The 16,197-nt window shown below is 38.1% G+C and overlaps 1 protein-coding gene across 1 annotated transcript in view; it reads left to right on the plus strand.

Annotated features, from left to right (window-relative positions):
* The first annotated feature begins 2,415 nt into the window (after window positions 1-2,415).
* Window positions 2,416-16,197, plus strand: part of LOC124392362 (F-actin-uncapping protein LRRC16A) — a 41,318-nt gene continuing 27,536 nt past the window's right edge. The window contains 2 exon segments of the mRNA XM_046859312.1: window positions 2,416-2,805; window positions 8,290-8,387. Of these exon segments, the coding sequence (XP_046715268.1) occupies window positions 2,772-2,805; window positions 8,290-8,387 (132 nt within the window). The 5' untranslated portion in view covers window positions 2,416-2,771.

A 16,197-nucleotide genomic window follows, 5' to 3' on the forward strand; every position in this document is an offset into this window, starting at 1 on the left:
TATACCTAAAATAGCTGGTCTCGCAAAAGATCCCATACTCAAAACACAAAAGCCGCAATGTCCGAGTGTCACCACAGGAAACGGATACGAGTGCGCGCCTGAAATAAAAGCCATTTATGCTTTTAAGGAATCGAGCAACCACTGGATCATGATGAGGAAGGATTTATTATAGTGTACAGTCATACATGAGCTTGTGACCCGGCTGGAGTTGACTTTCTGGTTTCATTTCCGCACTAGACAAAGAAATCAAACTAATCCACTTTCAGAAAAGTAGGAAGCTAAAGTGCATTTAAAAATCATCACAAAGTCCAGCTGTGCATTTTCCTTTAAAGGTTATAGCCATTCATGAGCGTGTGTACAGTATGTGAGTTTACCTTCATGCCTCTGAGTGCGTTCTTAAACTATGTCTATTATGACAATCAGATGGCGGGTTGAAAATAAAAGCAGGTGACCATAGTAATGGGAAAATACAAAGAATATTCATAATTATTCATTATAATAATGATTAAAATGTACTTTCCTGAAGAAAATCGAGTGTTTTGACACATTACATGTCTATGTTCCCTCAGACTTTTCTGTGTGGGCGGGGCCAAAGATGTCCCATGACATCACTAGGTTTCCTGGCCATCGACCTTTCGAACTATGTTGACTGGTTCCATGTGTCATGTTATTTTCTATATTGCCATAATAATAATAATAATAATAATAATAATAATAATAATAATAACAATAATAATAATAATAATAATAATAATAATAATAATAATAATGTAAAAAATGTATGTACAAAATAACACAAAGGCAACAACTCAAATTCTTTATTTGTCTCAGGTACATTACCACATAGTGAAATTCCCAGGAAGCTGGGACCAGAGCGCAGGGTCAGATATGCTGCAGCACCCGTGGAGCAAAGAGGGTTAAAGCAGCGGTACCCAACTTTTTTTGCGCCATGAACCTGTTTAATGTCAGACAATATTTTCACGGACCGGCCTTTAAGGTGTGGCGGATAAATACAACAAAATTAAATGATATGAGCAGCATAAAATATTTTCTAAATATAATAATAAACGTGGCTCCACTGTGTTGTTGTTCTTTGTTCATTTTGCTCGCTTAGGGGTTTTAATTTAGTGGTAATGTATTATGTGTTACTGTCCGGAGCAGCCCCTTTAAGAAGGTAGTTGATGGAGGTAAGACATGCGACCGAGGCATCTTCACATGCATTAAGAGTGAGTCATAGACAGATGTGGAGGAGAGAACACGGTCATTTTCCAAAATAAAGCATCGTTCAGAATCAGATAATAAATAAAACTGAAATAATGTAAGTAATGTGTTCTTTCTGTGCGGCCCGGTACCAATTGACCCACGAACCGGTTTGGGGTTCGGGTTGGGGACCACTGGGTTAAAGGTCTTGCTCAAGGACTCCAACTCCAACTCCAACTTTCTGATCAGTAACACAGAGCCTTAATCATGAAACCACCACTTAACTACAATACGGCACCTTTTTTAAAGTCAATTGAACAGACAAATCAATTCTTCATAGCAGATATAACAATCTTGACCCTGTTAGAACTAATGCGGAGAGGCCCGATGTAGGTCCCAAGTTTTTTCTTTTGCCACAAATTTTCATTTCAAATTCAACATTTACCACAACAAATTTTTTGGTTTTATTCCTGAAGCTGCACAAAAAAAATTTAATTGAAATCAATTACTTTTTTATTGTACATGCGCACTCCAAGGTGCAGACATGGCGAGTTTTGGGGAACGGTGGTTCAAGACCCAGCACTGCCAAACTACCACTGTTTGGCCCTTGAGAAAGGCCCTTAACCCTCTCTGCTCCAGTAATGTAATAAAATTCACATGTGACACATAAATGCATCTACATCAGCTACTATCACTTATGTGACGCTCAGTGAACAGCTCATTATGAAGAGATTGAGGAAGTGGTACACAGACAAAAAGAATTGATGTTTTGATGAAAAAATGCGATATTTGTCATTGATATAAAACAAAAAAATATGGAGGCGAGAACTGTTACTTTCGTTCAACATTTCGGTCCATGAACCTCAATGAAATTAGATTTTTCAGAGGAAGTGTCGGTGCCTCTGAATTAATGACATAATGTTTCTATTTTGTGTTTTTTTAATACAACACATATGGAGCATGTAAACTACATTTAAATCTCGACAGGTGTATGAACACTTTGGCTTTCCATAGCCAAAGGAGGCTATTATTTTGGGCAGAGGTAGAATGGGCGTGGCTTAAAAGTGGGCGGGTGTTATACTTGTACAGTGGGCGCGGTTTAACACATGGGCGCGTGTCCTACTTGTAAAAAGGGCGTGGTTTATAACGTGGGCGTGTGTCCTACTAGCGGAATGGGGCGTGGCTTCTGGTAGGGATCGCATTCCTAAAGAGACTGAAGCGTGTCTCCACCCCTGCAGAGTCCAAACTCCGTCTGTGTTCCGTTTGTCCTGAGATCTTCTGTGCTCTCTGTAAAGCAGAACAGCTGGAGACACAATGGGAAGACATTCAGAGCGAGAAGTGGAATAAATGCTGTAGAGAAGCAGAAGAACAGCTGGAGGAGAAGTTCAGGGTTCACCTGAGAGTGAGCTGAGATCCCACTGCAGGACAGGTTCACACACGTTCCTGCCCAAAACCCCCCCTTCAACCGGGACTACAGGGATTTACTACTGCTGGACTCTGTGTGTGTGTGTGTGTGTGTGTGTGTGTGTGTGTGTGTGTGTGTGTGTGTGTGTGTGTGAGTGAGTGCCAGGATGGTCTCAGAGGAGGACTCAAAGGAAGTGCTAGGTAAGAAATTAATTATAATACTACTACTACTACTACTACTAATAATAATAATAATAAAAATCCCGTGTTTAAGTTGTGCCTGTGCTCAGGTGAGTCAGAAGGTAAGCAGGTAGACTTATCAGGTGTGAGTGAGCAAAATCATAATCATAACACAGGCGATTAACAAACACAACAACAATAATGTAAAAACAAACAACTACATCAACGGCAATAATAATAATTGCAACAACATTAACAACAATATTGTGTTAACAAACATCTGCAACAGCAACAATAATAATACAAACAACAACAACAATAAAAACAATATCATCAACAACAATAATACAATCATACAACTATAGTAAACTGGCAACACGTAATACCCACATTAGCATCAGTAATTCTAACAACAACAAATAACAAACACGTTATCGTCAACAACAACAACACTAGATTCAAATATACATATAATCCACAAAAACAACAACATTATTTATAACTACAACTACCAAACAACAACAACGATAATAATAATAATTTTAATAATAATTGCAACTACAAAAACAACAACTGCGTCAACAACAACAGAATTATTTAAAACGATAACAATAACAACATAGAGAACCTACATTAACATCAGTAACACTAAAACAATAATAATGATAATAACAAATAACAACCATATTAAGAAAACCCACCACCTACTTTACATTAATAATAATAATAAATACATATTATAATAATAATGCTGCACCCATTTCTCTAATCCATTCGTATATCCACTCAGTGATTGTAAAGTAAAACTGCAGTTTTATATTCAGTACTTCCTTATAGAGACTGTAAGATGGGTTCAGAAAGATAGTTTCTCAAAGTTCGCAAAATTCTTCAAGCCATGAAGTACTTTACATTTAATGAATTACTACTACTACTATTACTTTTACTACTAACTAACAAAAGAAGACACCTATGATCTATTAATACGGTGATTTAGTGCTTAGCTTTGGAACACTTAGGATGTGGCTTTGAGTCCCTGCATTTTTGGGGGTTACCTCCTTCAGTAGGCTGGTTGGAACATATGCCCCAGAATGGGATATCCTCCATCTTGTTCCTGGGAATTGGGCTCCAGGTAACCATAAGTAGCATAAGAAGCATAAAATCTGTAAATATTTGCTTGATGTATTCAAAGCAGAGACGTCTTTCTTTGTGAAATTTCCACCATTATTGTCATCGGATTTCAAGTGAACATCATTTTCGGATATTATAACTCTTGTCTGTGATGTAACTTCCACTTGTACTATAAAATTTTGTTTAAAAAGTAACGACGATCGCTTGAGGAACCGTAGTCTTAGCACATTTTATATAGAGGATATGAATGTGTAAATAAAATGCCTTTAAAAAAGATTTGATTTAAGATAAATAAATAAATATTTTTTCTCTTATATTTGTAGCTATAATTACAAACACAATGCATATAATCTAATGTAATGCCTCGTTCCTAGCTGTTGCACGGATCATTACAGGACTGCTGCATTGCTCATCCAGTGTTAGTCAGAATGGCGTGTTTGAGCATGTCTCAGTCGACAGTCAAAGCCTCTGGTGTGGTATTGATATTAATATTATTGCAAGCTATTCCATACAAATACCAACCTTACTATGAATCTTTGAAGTCAAAAGAGAAGAAAACAAGTAACACATAAACTCTGGGTGTGTTTTGTACAACCCTAAATCGAAAGTTCGAACATTGTGAAAAATAATTAGCAAATCTCCTAAACCCATATTTTATTCACAATTGAACATTGAAAATATATCAAATGTTTAAAAAGAGCAAATGTCCTTTGGAGAGGACTGTTGTCTCATATGTGTCTGATACAGAATTCTATCTGTTAAACAGTTCTTGGTGTTCTTTGTTGTGTTTTACGTTTCATGATGTGCCAAATGTTTTCAAATGCGATACATTTAGTGTCGATTTGCTGTAATAATAACCTCCACTCTCCTGAGAATGATGTTTCACTAGATTTTGGAGTGCGTTTGTGGATATTTGTGTAGATTTGTCCAGCTGCAATGGTGTTAGTAGTCAGGTCAAGTCAGGTCCTGATGTAGGTGAGGAGGCCTGGGGTGCAGTCAGTGTTTTAATTCTTCCAACACTTTTGTGGTGTCAATTTATTTAAAATAATTAGCTTACATTGAATTTGTATTTAATAATTTAATTGTATTATTTTTATTAAATGGAGCACAAATTATTCATTTAGAAATGTAATTTTATTGGTTGTTTGATTGCTATTTTATTGTTGATTTTGTTTTATTTATTCATTTTATCGCCTGCTTGTTTGTTTATATATATATATATATATATATATATATATATATATATATATATATATATATATATATATATATATATATAGATATATAGATATAGATATAGATATATAGATATATATGTGTGTGTTGTTTCATTATTTTTGTATTTGTTGATTTGTTTTTGACCCTTGACTGAAGCACTTAAAACTGGAGCTATTGCTCTTTTCTATGATCGTCACAAAGTGTCCCTGGAACTTCCTTGACTCGAATGAACTCACTGTAGACCTCAAAATATGAACATTTAGAAAAATGTTTGTTGGCCATCGTTGTGAATTGAAAACACTTGGAACAAGTAGGAGTCCTTTCTAAAGCTGCTAGAGAATTAGGCATGTGACCAAGAACCCAATGGCCAGCCTAGGAGAGCTTCAGATGTTGTGAAAAACATGACGGATAGACAAGAATCTCAGAAACACACTATCGTTTAGGTTTTCATGGTATTTTGAGAACCAGGACAAAGGTTCTTCAGCCGCCATGTCAGTCCTGACTGCATGAGAATTAGCATTTTCACACATTTCAGTTTCAGTATCAGTACATTTACACTATAAAGAAGTTTCACTGCTGCTTTTGTTATTCCTGTTATTACTGAACTCTGCGCTCTAACACGAAGTAGCCTTGAAGAACCTCCTCCTTCTGTCTCTTCCTTTCTTGGTACTCACTATTAGTATCTGTGTAATAACTCCTTTTTCTCTGTAATTCTGTCTTTCTCTCTCTCACATTGTAATCCCATTTCCTCAGGTAATCACACTCTCACCTTTTTCCCATGTACAAAGGACTTTTTTGAGAATATACCTGGAATACAGAGTGATATATACACCACTGATCGTAAAATCATTATAATTGTTTATAGGAAGCCCTGTACACCATTGTGTTTTTATATAATGGGAGCGAAGTCATTCAGATCTTCAGTTCATGTTCTGATTACTAAAGAATTCAACCTACCAAAGAAAATGATGCACTTCTGCACCTTCATCATTGAGTTCATACTCACCTATTAAATCCAGAGTGTCATCCACTCTGCTGGGAAGGTGATTGGTTGCAATCTTCCACCTCTACAACTACCTGTGCACCACTAGGATTGTGGCTGACCCCTCTCACTCTGGACTTTTTCCAACCACTCTGGCAGGAGGAGATGCAGAACCTCACTCCACAAAAACAGCTTCTGCCCACCCGCAAACAACCTCATCAAAAACACCAAGGACCCACCAGCATCTCTGACCTGCTTCCATTAACACTAACATTGCACTAATGTACACTGTTCATTTCACATGCAATCAACAAGGACCACTATATTTCAATCCTGCACCTTGGACGTATTCGGAAAAAAGATCGTTGCACTGCCTAGTTTTTTCACCCCATAACGAATTGTTTGTACATGCACCCCATGATACTTGGCAAAAAAAAGATGATTCCAATTCTGATGTTCAGATCATACCTCAGAATGGGAGAAATGTGATGCATCATGGTTGGAGGTGCCAGAAAGGATGCTTTATGTACAGTATTTCCAATACCACAGATCCCCTTGGATTTTTCCAAACACAAAATCCAAATGGTGTGAAAAAACAAAAAACATCTAGTGAGATTTTACATTTGCAGAAATGCTTAAGTGACTTACAAAAGTGTAAGAGATTTGAATTCAAGTTTATTCCTACAGCAGTTTTTACAATGGATGTTGCCTCAAAGCAGCTTTACAGAATGTAAGAGTTATAGAACGAATATTGGATTCTACGTGAACTATATGTTATTTATAATCAAAGCCTGGGATGACCGTGGCAAAGAAAAAAACTCCCATAAATGGTATGAAGAATAAACTTGAGAGGAACCAAATTCAAAAGGGAACCCTTGGTGACACCAAGAGTGTGATTAAAAATCATAAAAACAATACAAACACTGGAGAGTAAGAAATATCACGAATGTGTGATTATGAGTAATGTCTTTTCTACGGTATTATACAATCAGTTAGAGTTGTGGAACCAGAAGCTCCTGAGCAATAAATGAGCTTATTTTGGATTCATCACCAACTCTTCCATGCCAGAACCTTTAAATGTTCAATGATACATAAACAGCATGTGTAGAATGTTTTTTGAGTATTGATTACGAGTTGTATATACTCAAAATCCAATGTCTGAAATCTTCATGAAGGTGAACATTGTGAGATCCAAGTGGTGCTGGTACATTTGTAGATGGCTCGGGATCCTCGCGAGGTCGACATCTTCTCTTTGAAGGTCTGAAATCTTTATGAGGTGGGATCCAACTGGAGCTGTCGTCCTGCAGATAGAAGCCACTTGTTAACAAAAGAGATCAGAAACTACACTGGATCTAGTTAACTATAGCAACCACTGTTTGTAGCTGTGATGTGCAGAACAGCATCTCGGGAATATGTAAAACTTTGAGGCAGATACGGTCGGAGCAGGAGACGATTCTGTAATCTTTTTTAATGTATGCTTTTATAATCTTCTGAACCCCTGTCCAGTTTTCGGCAGCCTTTCTGTTCTGCTGCCACGTGAATGAGAAAATGCAGGTATTTATATTAAAGTGACCTCTACTGTCGTATATACTGTCCAATATTGCCTAATGAGGATGGAGAACACATGGCGAGGGGTTTCACAGCGTTCTTCGCTCATGTTTAACAAAGGTGCCGATATTAACGGAAAATACTGTATATATAATGAATGTGATGCAATGGGCATTTATTTCATTATGTGCAATAGCTACAGAATTTACTTCTTCACTGTTTGTCTTTAAAACAATGATATAAATCTTAAATAAAATGTAGAATGTTTTTCACTCATTCTGCTTATCTACTCTCGGCTTTTGTAACACCCACTCCTACACACACACACTCACACACAACCTCTCTTTCTTCGGAAAAAATGTTCACGTGCCTGCAATCCAGAGTAAAATTCCAGCGGTGATGTCATCAGCTCATTTCCCATCAAACCTTTTGCCAAGTCGAAGAAGGAAACAGATTAGAACGAGACGTGCAGGAAGTACGACGGTTATCTGAAAGGTCATAAAAGCACACACCAGTTTAGGACCTTAGAATTGTGTAATCTCATGCAATGGGTTGTACTTGAATTGAAAGGATACAGAAGCACATTTTAAATGAAGTGGTGTTTATCTGTCTCTCTGTCCCGGCTGTAGAGAGCGTGCAGGATGCCGTGGGCCGACATCTCAAACTGAGCCTGAGAAAGAAGGTGCAGCTTGAGGGCAAAGGTGACAAGCAGGACACCCGAATCCTGGTGAGTGGAAACTGAAAGTGGAAGGTCATGTGATTGTTCTTTCAAAATCAATGTGATATTGATAAAGTATTAAACATTAAAGTGACAGACTCTGGTTTTGAACCACAATCAGAAGGGGAAAAAACATGATATATTAATATATAGCTGCAAGCAGCGATTAAAGGGTCCAAGCACTTTTTATTCCCATTAAACACTAGAGGAAGACCACAAGTGGTTACAATCAGTGCTTTGAATGTCAAAGTGAAATTTCAATTTCAAGGCAAACACTTCCACACAAACAAACACACAGTTGCTAATGCACTTAAGACTATTTGTTAACATCTAGTTGCTTTGCTGAATATTTGTACAAATTTCGGTCTCAAGTTTGGTGCTTTATAAAAGAATTATCCTTTGTATTATCATAACATTTTAATAATCAAGTTTTGTTTTTGCAATGCTGTGTGTGGGAGATGCTTCCTATCTTACTGAGGGAATGAGGAGACAGGAGACAGGTGTGGTACCACTCAACTAAATTTTCGATGGATTTGAAAGCTACACAAATTCAAGTCAAGTCAAGTCAAGTTTATTTCTATAGCGCTTTTCACAACAGACATTGTCACAAAGCAGCTTTAAATAATTTTAAGAGTTGAGGTGATTTGTGTGCATTTATCCCTGATGAGCAGCCATGGCGACTGTGGCAAGGAAAAACTTCCTTAGATGTTATGAGGAAGAAACTTTGAGAGGAACCAGATTTAAAAGAGGAACCCATCCTCATTTGGGTGACATCAAGAGTGTGATTATAGTCTTTAAACAATACAGAACACTGAAGAGTAAGAACTAACATGAGCACTGGAATGTAAGATTATGAGAAATGTCCTTTCTACAGTCTTTTACAGTCATTGTGGTTATAAAACTAGGAGCTACTGAGCAACTCATAAAATAGCTCAACATTTGCGATCATCACAAATCCAACACCAGCTTCTCCATGCCAGAGCCTTTAAACACTCAAAGAGGTCAAATGTCAAAACTCCACATAAAGTGGGATCCAATTGTTGCTGGTACGTCTCTAGATAGTTCAGGATGTTTGCAGGGCATCTACTTCTTTAAAGGTCCATAATCTTCATAAGGTGGGACGTGACTGGGGCTGGAGCAACCTCAGGATGCCTTGGAAAGGGTAGAGAAAGAGAAGCCGTGGAGGAGATTTAGCGTAGCTGCTGTTCATAATATTAACAGCACAAGTTGATAATGTGCATGTGATCAGATGTTCTGGAGCACAAGGTTATGATGTGAGACGTATGTTATGTGTAGGCTTTGCTAAAAAGATACGTCTTTAATCTACACTTAAACTGGGTGAGTGTGTCTGAGCCCCGAACACTGTCAGGAAGACTATTCCAGAGTTTAGGAGCTAAATGTGAGAATGCTCTACCACCTTTAGTGGACTTTGCTATTCTAGAAACTACTAGAAGTCCAGAGTTTTAAGATCTCAAGAAGCGTGGCGGATTGTAGCGAGTTAGAAGACTGAAGAGATACATGCGATCCAAACCATTTAGTGTTTTATAAGAAAGTAGCAATAGTTTGTAGTCGATTGGAAACTTAACAGGTAGCCAGTGTAGGGATGATAAGATTGGGGTTATATGATCATATTTTCTTGACCTTGTGAGAACTCTGGCTGCCGCATTCTGAACAAACTGAAGCTTGTTTATTAATGATGCAGGACATCCACCTAGTAATGCATTACAATAGTCCAGTCTGGTGGTCATGAACGCATGGACGAGCTTCTCTGCAGCAAATATAGATAACATGTTTCTTAGCTTAGCAATATTTCTAAGGTGGAAGAAGGCTGTTTTAGTAACTTGGTTGATATGATTTTTAAAAAACAAGTTGGTGTCTAAAATAACTCCCAGGTCTTTTACTGCTGAACTAATAGTTACAGAACATCCTTCTAAATGCTGGAGCTTCTGTATACTGTTTTTTGGGTCGATGAGCAAAATCTCTGTCTTATCAGAATTTAATAATAGAAAGATTCCACACGCCTGCATACACAGACACAGTTCCACAAAGTTTTAAATGTTTATTATGGTTCTTCTCTTCCCACATTTATTTTCCACTATACTATATATGTATACTATATCAGTTAACAAGGTCAGTTAATCAGGGTCACGACATGGACAAGTGCATTTTGGGCCGAAGATAATCCTAATTCTGCCATCCAGATATAATATTTAGTACTTTCCATCTAAAAGATTAGCAGACAGGTTGCAGGTGGAGTTCATTACAATTGTGGTATGTGAGCCAGATGTGAAAGGAAAGCACGAGCCGCCCGTTTCGGCCGTAATCAGCTCCAGTAGTGTTGCAATCTCAGTTACTTTTCTAAAAGTCATGCCTCAGTAACGTCAGTTCAAAGCTCATCGAGTTGACAGGTGTTTGGAAACACGCCCTCTGTCTCTGTGTGTGTGTGTGTGTATGTGTGGAGGGTGTGGTTATATACTACTGTAATCATATTTCTGGGCCTGAGGCTACGTGTTCTGGATTCACAAGTTCACAGTTTTGTTCTTTTTTTTTTTTTTTGCATATACACAGAGCGGACAGAAGACAAACTGCCTTTAAAAGGTCAACACCTTGAAAAGACACCCAGAGAAATTGTGTAAACTGGTTTACATACACGGTTTTACAGGGGAGTTGTCTTTCCGCAACTACCGTGAGTCGCTAACCATAACGACTATAAAGTACTGAGTACTGAGTACTAAGGCTGTTCTCCACATGAACAGCCCAAAGATCCATAAACTTACTGTGAAGGTTAAACTTCAGGCCCATGAATATGGATTTGGATTGTAATTTATACAGGGTGGCACAGGGAAACGCGAGGTTATGGAGCTAAGAGTTGGCGATCATGGGACAGCAACAATCGACGTCCCCTTTGCCATTAATTATAATGGAGCAGCGGCGCAACGTTAAAACCCATAATAACCTTGACGTTTACATTTATTGTATTTGGTAAACTCCCTAATTTAAAGCAACATACATTTATCTCACACATACAACTAATCAGCTGTTGGGCTAAGGCCTTGCTCAGGGGTCCAGGATTTGAAGTCATGACCCTCGGATCCAAAGTATGATAATTCGGGGAGGTAATTGTTCAGCAGAGATGGGAAGTGATGAGGTACAAATACTTTGTTATGTATTTAAGTAGGTTTTTCAGGTATCAATACTTCACTGTTTATTTTTCAGACACCTTTTCACTTTCACTCATTGCATTTTTTACACAAATATCTGTACTTTCTACTTCTTACATTTTCAAAACAGGCTCGTTACTTTAGTTTTCCTTTATTTGGTGACATGATTAATATTATTTTCTTGTCATTGCGCAGCTTTTTCAATCTACCACTGGTGTATCATTTCCTGTCTCTCACACACCACAGACGTAGTCTAGTGTACAAAGCAAACAACTAACAGAAGGCAACAAGACGTCTGGGTTTAACGTGGATGAGACAGATGGAGTCAGTGATGTAAACATGACTGAGAACAGACACATTCCTGATCACCTGATCATCATCATCTTTTCTCTGCTTGTGTTCTATATGGTGGATCTTCAGCCTGTATTGAACATTTAAAATTATTTTGTATTAGTATATTAATATAATGTAAGGTCCAGTTACCAGCGTGACACTAAAACAGGTAGTAGTAATGACTACTTTTTACTTAAGAACATATCAGAGCTCACATTTCTTTACTTTAACTTGAGTGAAAAAGTGTAGTCAGTCCTTCAACTTTTACCAGTCTTTTAAAACACAAGTATACCACCAAGCTGCCAAGCAAACGGGTATATAATGTAATGAAAATGTTTAAAGCCTTGATTTATGTGTGCTATTGGGGAGGTGGGAACTTTGTGGTTAAGTCATTGATCTTTGAATCCAGTGGTCATGAGTTTAAATCCCAAAACACCCCAAGCTACCACCAAGCTGAGCAAGGCTCTCACCTCATAGCTGCTCAGTTATAAGAAAGAGATAAATGTAAGTCGTTCTAGATAAGGGCATCTGTCAAAATGTCATAAATGTCAGAGTTATTATAGTCTTTAAATCGCACCCTGTTTGAATGTTTTGTAAGAAACGTGTGATTTCTGTTCATCTCGTTTTCTTTCCTTAATGTATCCTGAAGTTTTTGGGTGAAATTTTCATGCCTCAGTTCTGTGTTGTTCGTGTCCAGACCTGATGCAGCAAATATGCTTCTAGGTATGCAGAATAAAACACACACACACACACACACACACACACACACACACACACACACACACACTTTATCTCACTCTCTGCATTCCAAGCCTTTGCGCAGGATTCAGTAAGAGAACCCCGGCAGCAGCCGTGATCACTTCCTGCACGGCTGTTGGAGCTGAGAAACAGTTGTTGATGTGCATGTTATTTATTATAGGGAGAGACGTAGAATGGCTACATTGTGTGTGTGTGTGTGTGTGTGTGTGTGTGTGTGTGTGTGTGTGTGTGTGCACTAATGTGTGTGCTTTGTTTGACTGAGACTAAACATTTCTCTCTGAACACTCGAACTGAATTAGGATGGAAATGTGAGTGGAATGTTGGGGACTATGAAACTCGAGCGTGTGCACACACACACACACACACACACACACACACACACTTACACACTCACACTTACCACAGAATCCCTCACTCATCCAGATTGCACTACTCTAATGCAATACTGCAGCACAGTTAGGACACAAAGTCTCACTGTGCAGCTCCACCCAAAGGAACATGAGCTGCACAGAACACACACATGCAGAACACACACACGCAGGACCTACATGCAGAACTCACACACACACATGCAGAACCTATACACACATAACTCACACGCAGGACATATATACAGACACACCCACACAGACACATGCAGAACCTATACACACAGGACCTTTATACAGAACCTACACGTACATAACTCACACGCAAGACATATATACACAGACACACCCACACAGATACAGAACTCACATGTGGAACCTACATGCAGAACACAAACACACGCAGAACACACACCTGTACAGGAACAGTGTGAGGTGCAGCTTATATTACACAATACACCTCTACACTATGTGTGTATCACAGACCCCACCCAGCTGGCAGCTATTATTTACACACACACATACACACACATACAGAGTGAGAGAGAGAGAGAGAGAGAGAGAGAGAGAGAGAAACACACACCGAAAATGTGTGTGAATGTAAGAAGAGTGTGATTATTATTCAGGAAATCTCAGTACTGTAACTTGAGTCAGGCTTCAGTCTCTTTCTCTCTCTCTTTCTTTCTCTCCCTCTCTGTCTCACTCACTGTCTGTCTTTCTGTCTCTCTCTCTCTGTCTTATTCTCTATCATTCTCTGCCTTGGTCACATTCACTGCTTATCTCTTTCTGTCTCTTTCTCTAAATCCCCCCATCCGTCTCTTTCTACCTGTGTCTCGCTTACTGTTTGTACTGATTGTCACTTTTCCTGTCTCTTTCTGTCTTTCATTGTCTCTTTTCTGTCTCACTCTTTTCTCTCCCTCTCTCTTTCTGTGTCCCTCTCTCTCTCTCTGTCTGCCTCTGTCTTATTCAATGTTTGTCTGTCTGTCTCTCTTTGCTTCTTCTCTGTCTCACTTGCCATCTCCCCCTCTACACCTTTCTCTCTCACTCTAAAATTATATTTATTAATATTTTTAATAGAAATGGTCAAACAAAAATGTTAATCGCACATTAATAAAATTAGTACTGCTATAATTCTATATATATGTTGGATATACTTTAGAGTAGTCAATGTGCAACTTGTATACAGTACAAATTTACTGTCATACAAAAGTGCTAAAAAACAATGGTGCTCACACAAAATAATGATAATAATGATAATGAAATAAAATTAATGACACTTTGGAAACAGTTTTAACATGTTCACTTAGGCTGTACTCACATTTGTTGCCAGTTATTTAGACAATAATGGCTGTATGTTGAGTTATTTTCAGAGGACAGCGAATGCTGTACAAACTGCACATTGACTTAAATATATCCAAGTTTTATTTCTATAGTATTGTCTTTCGACTAAAATGGTTGCTCTCACTTACACTCTGCTTTTAGCTCTTGATCATAGCATGCACGCAGAAACAAGGCAGTACTCTATGTTTTATTGGTCACCCTACAATGATAGAGTGTAAATGAGCTGTTACTGTGCAAATAATAACAAAGGAGAACGAGTGCATTAATATAAACCTGCAATTTGCAGCTGAAACTACAGCCCGAATTACAATCAACACCTCCTGACCAATCAGAATTTATAGAGAAAAATACAGAATTGCTGATTGTATAATACACTAATGGGATTAATTCAGCCACATGGGTGTTAGTAAACCCAGGTAACGATGTAGGTGAGATGAGGAGGCCTGGGGTGCAGTCGGCGTTTACATTCATCCAATAGCTGTTTAATAGGGTTTTATTGCTCTGTAGCAGGAGATCTTCCACTCAAACCCATGAAAAACATCTCTTCATGGAGCTGGCTTTGTGCACAGGGGTACATTTTCCCTTCACTTGAACTAGGAGACTTAAACCATTTACTTCTGGTGTATCAAAAGACATCCTGTAGTATTGTGTGCATCCAACATTGTAGTAACAGTTTGGGAAAAAAAACACTTGATTGCCAATACTTAATGGTGGTCTTAAAAATTATACACGTTTGCTGTGAGGTTATACACGTTTCCTGATGTTATACAAGTTATACACGTTTGCTGATGCACTTTATATTGTGAGGACATTTACTTTAGACTTTAGCTTTGTGTTTTGTTATGTAGCTTAATGTTGTGTGTTGTAGTTCTATGTTGTAGCACCAGGGTTCTGGAGGAATGTTGTCTCATTTCACTGTGTACTGTGCACATATATAGCTAATGCATCAGCTATATATATGGTAGAAATGACAATAAAAGCTTCTTGACTTGACTTGACTTGACTTGACTTGACTTGAAGGTGTCTGTGTGTTTGTGTGTTGGCGATGCTGAAACCAGCTGAAGGTGTCTGAGGTGTTTGTTTCACCCTCTGAGATGCTTAAATAACCTTGTAATGGTGCATTTCTCACCTGTGTGTGTGTGTGTGTGTGTGTGTGTGTGTGTGTGTGTGTGTGTGGTAATTCTCAGACATGATTCATCCTGTTACCAACAAGATTTTTTTGTATTCTTTCACATTCTCTCAGATTCACACATTTTTTTCCTTTTTTTTGTCAGCTATTTTAAAAAAGGTGTGTGTGTGTGTGTGTGTGTGTGTGTGTGTGTGTGTGTGTGTGTGTGTGTGTGTGTGTGACAGCTGATGGTGTCTGAAGTGTTTGTGTCACACTCTGAGATGCTTAAATAACCTTGTAATGGTGCATTTCTCACCTAGGCCTTCAGTGGTGTTCTTCCTTAATCAATCCAGTTCTTAATACCATCATTATGACACCACAGCTATAAGAACCATCAATATTAAATCTTAAACAGCAAGATTGAATGGCTTTACTAAAGCTAGAAACCCAATGAACACCATTCAACAAGTCTCCTTTCACTGGAGCCACAGCTGCACCACCCACATATAAAATCTCTAGCAGAAGCATCAATATTAACCTCATAAAATGAGCCCGGGTTTTGCGTGCATTTTTGGGTATGTTTAAATTTTCCTGTGGATTTGCAATGAAGGCAAGTTGTGTTTTTTGGTGCAAATATAAACAGTTTCTAAAAAATCTTAACAATTGTTTTGAACTGCTTGGGCTGAAATTCCCTCACAATGTCCAGCTTTTCTTGAAAATTGCGTCTTGTAAACATCTTTGTAAGTGTA

This window comes from Silurus meridionalis, chromosome 10 (assembly GCF_014805685.1).
Source record: "Silurus meridionalis isolate SWU-2019-XX chromosome 10, ASM1480568v1, whole genome shotgun sequence".
Classification (NCBI taxonomy): Eukaryota; Metazoa; Chordata; class Actinopteri; order Siluriformes; family Siluridae; genus Silurus; species Silurus meridionalis.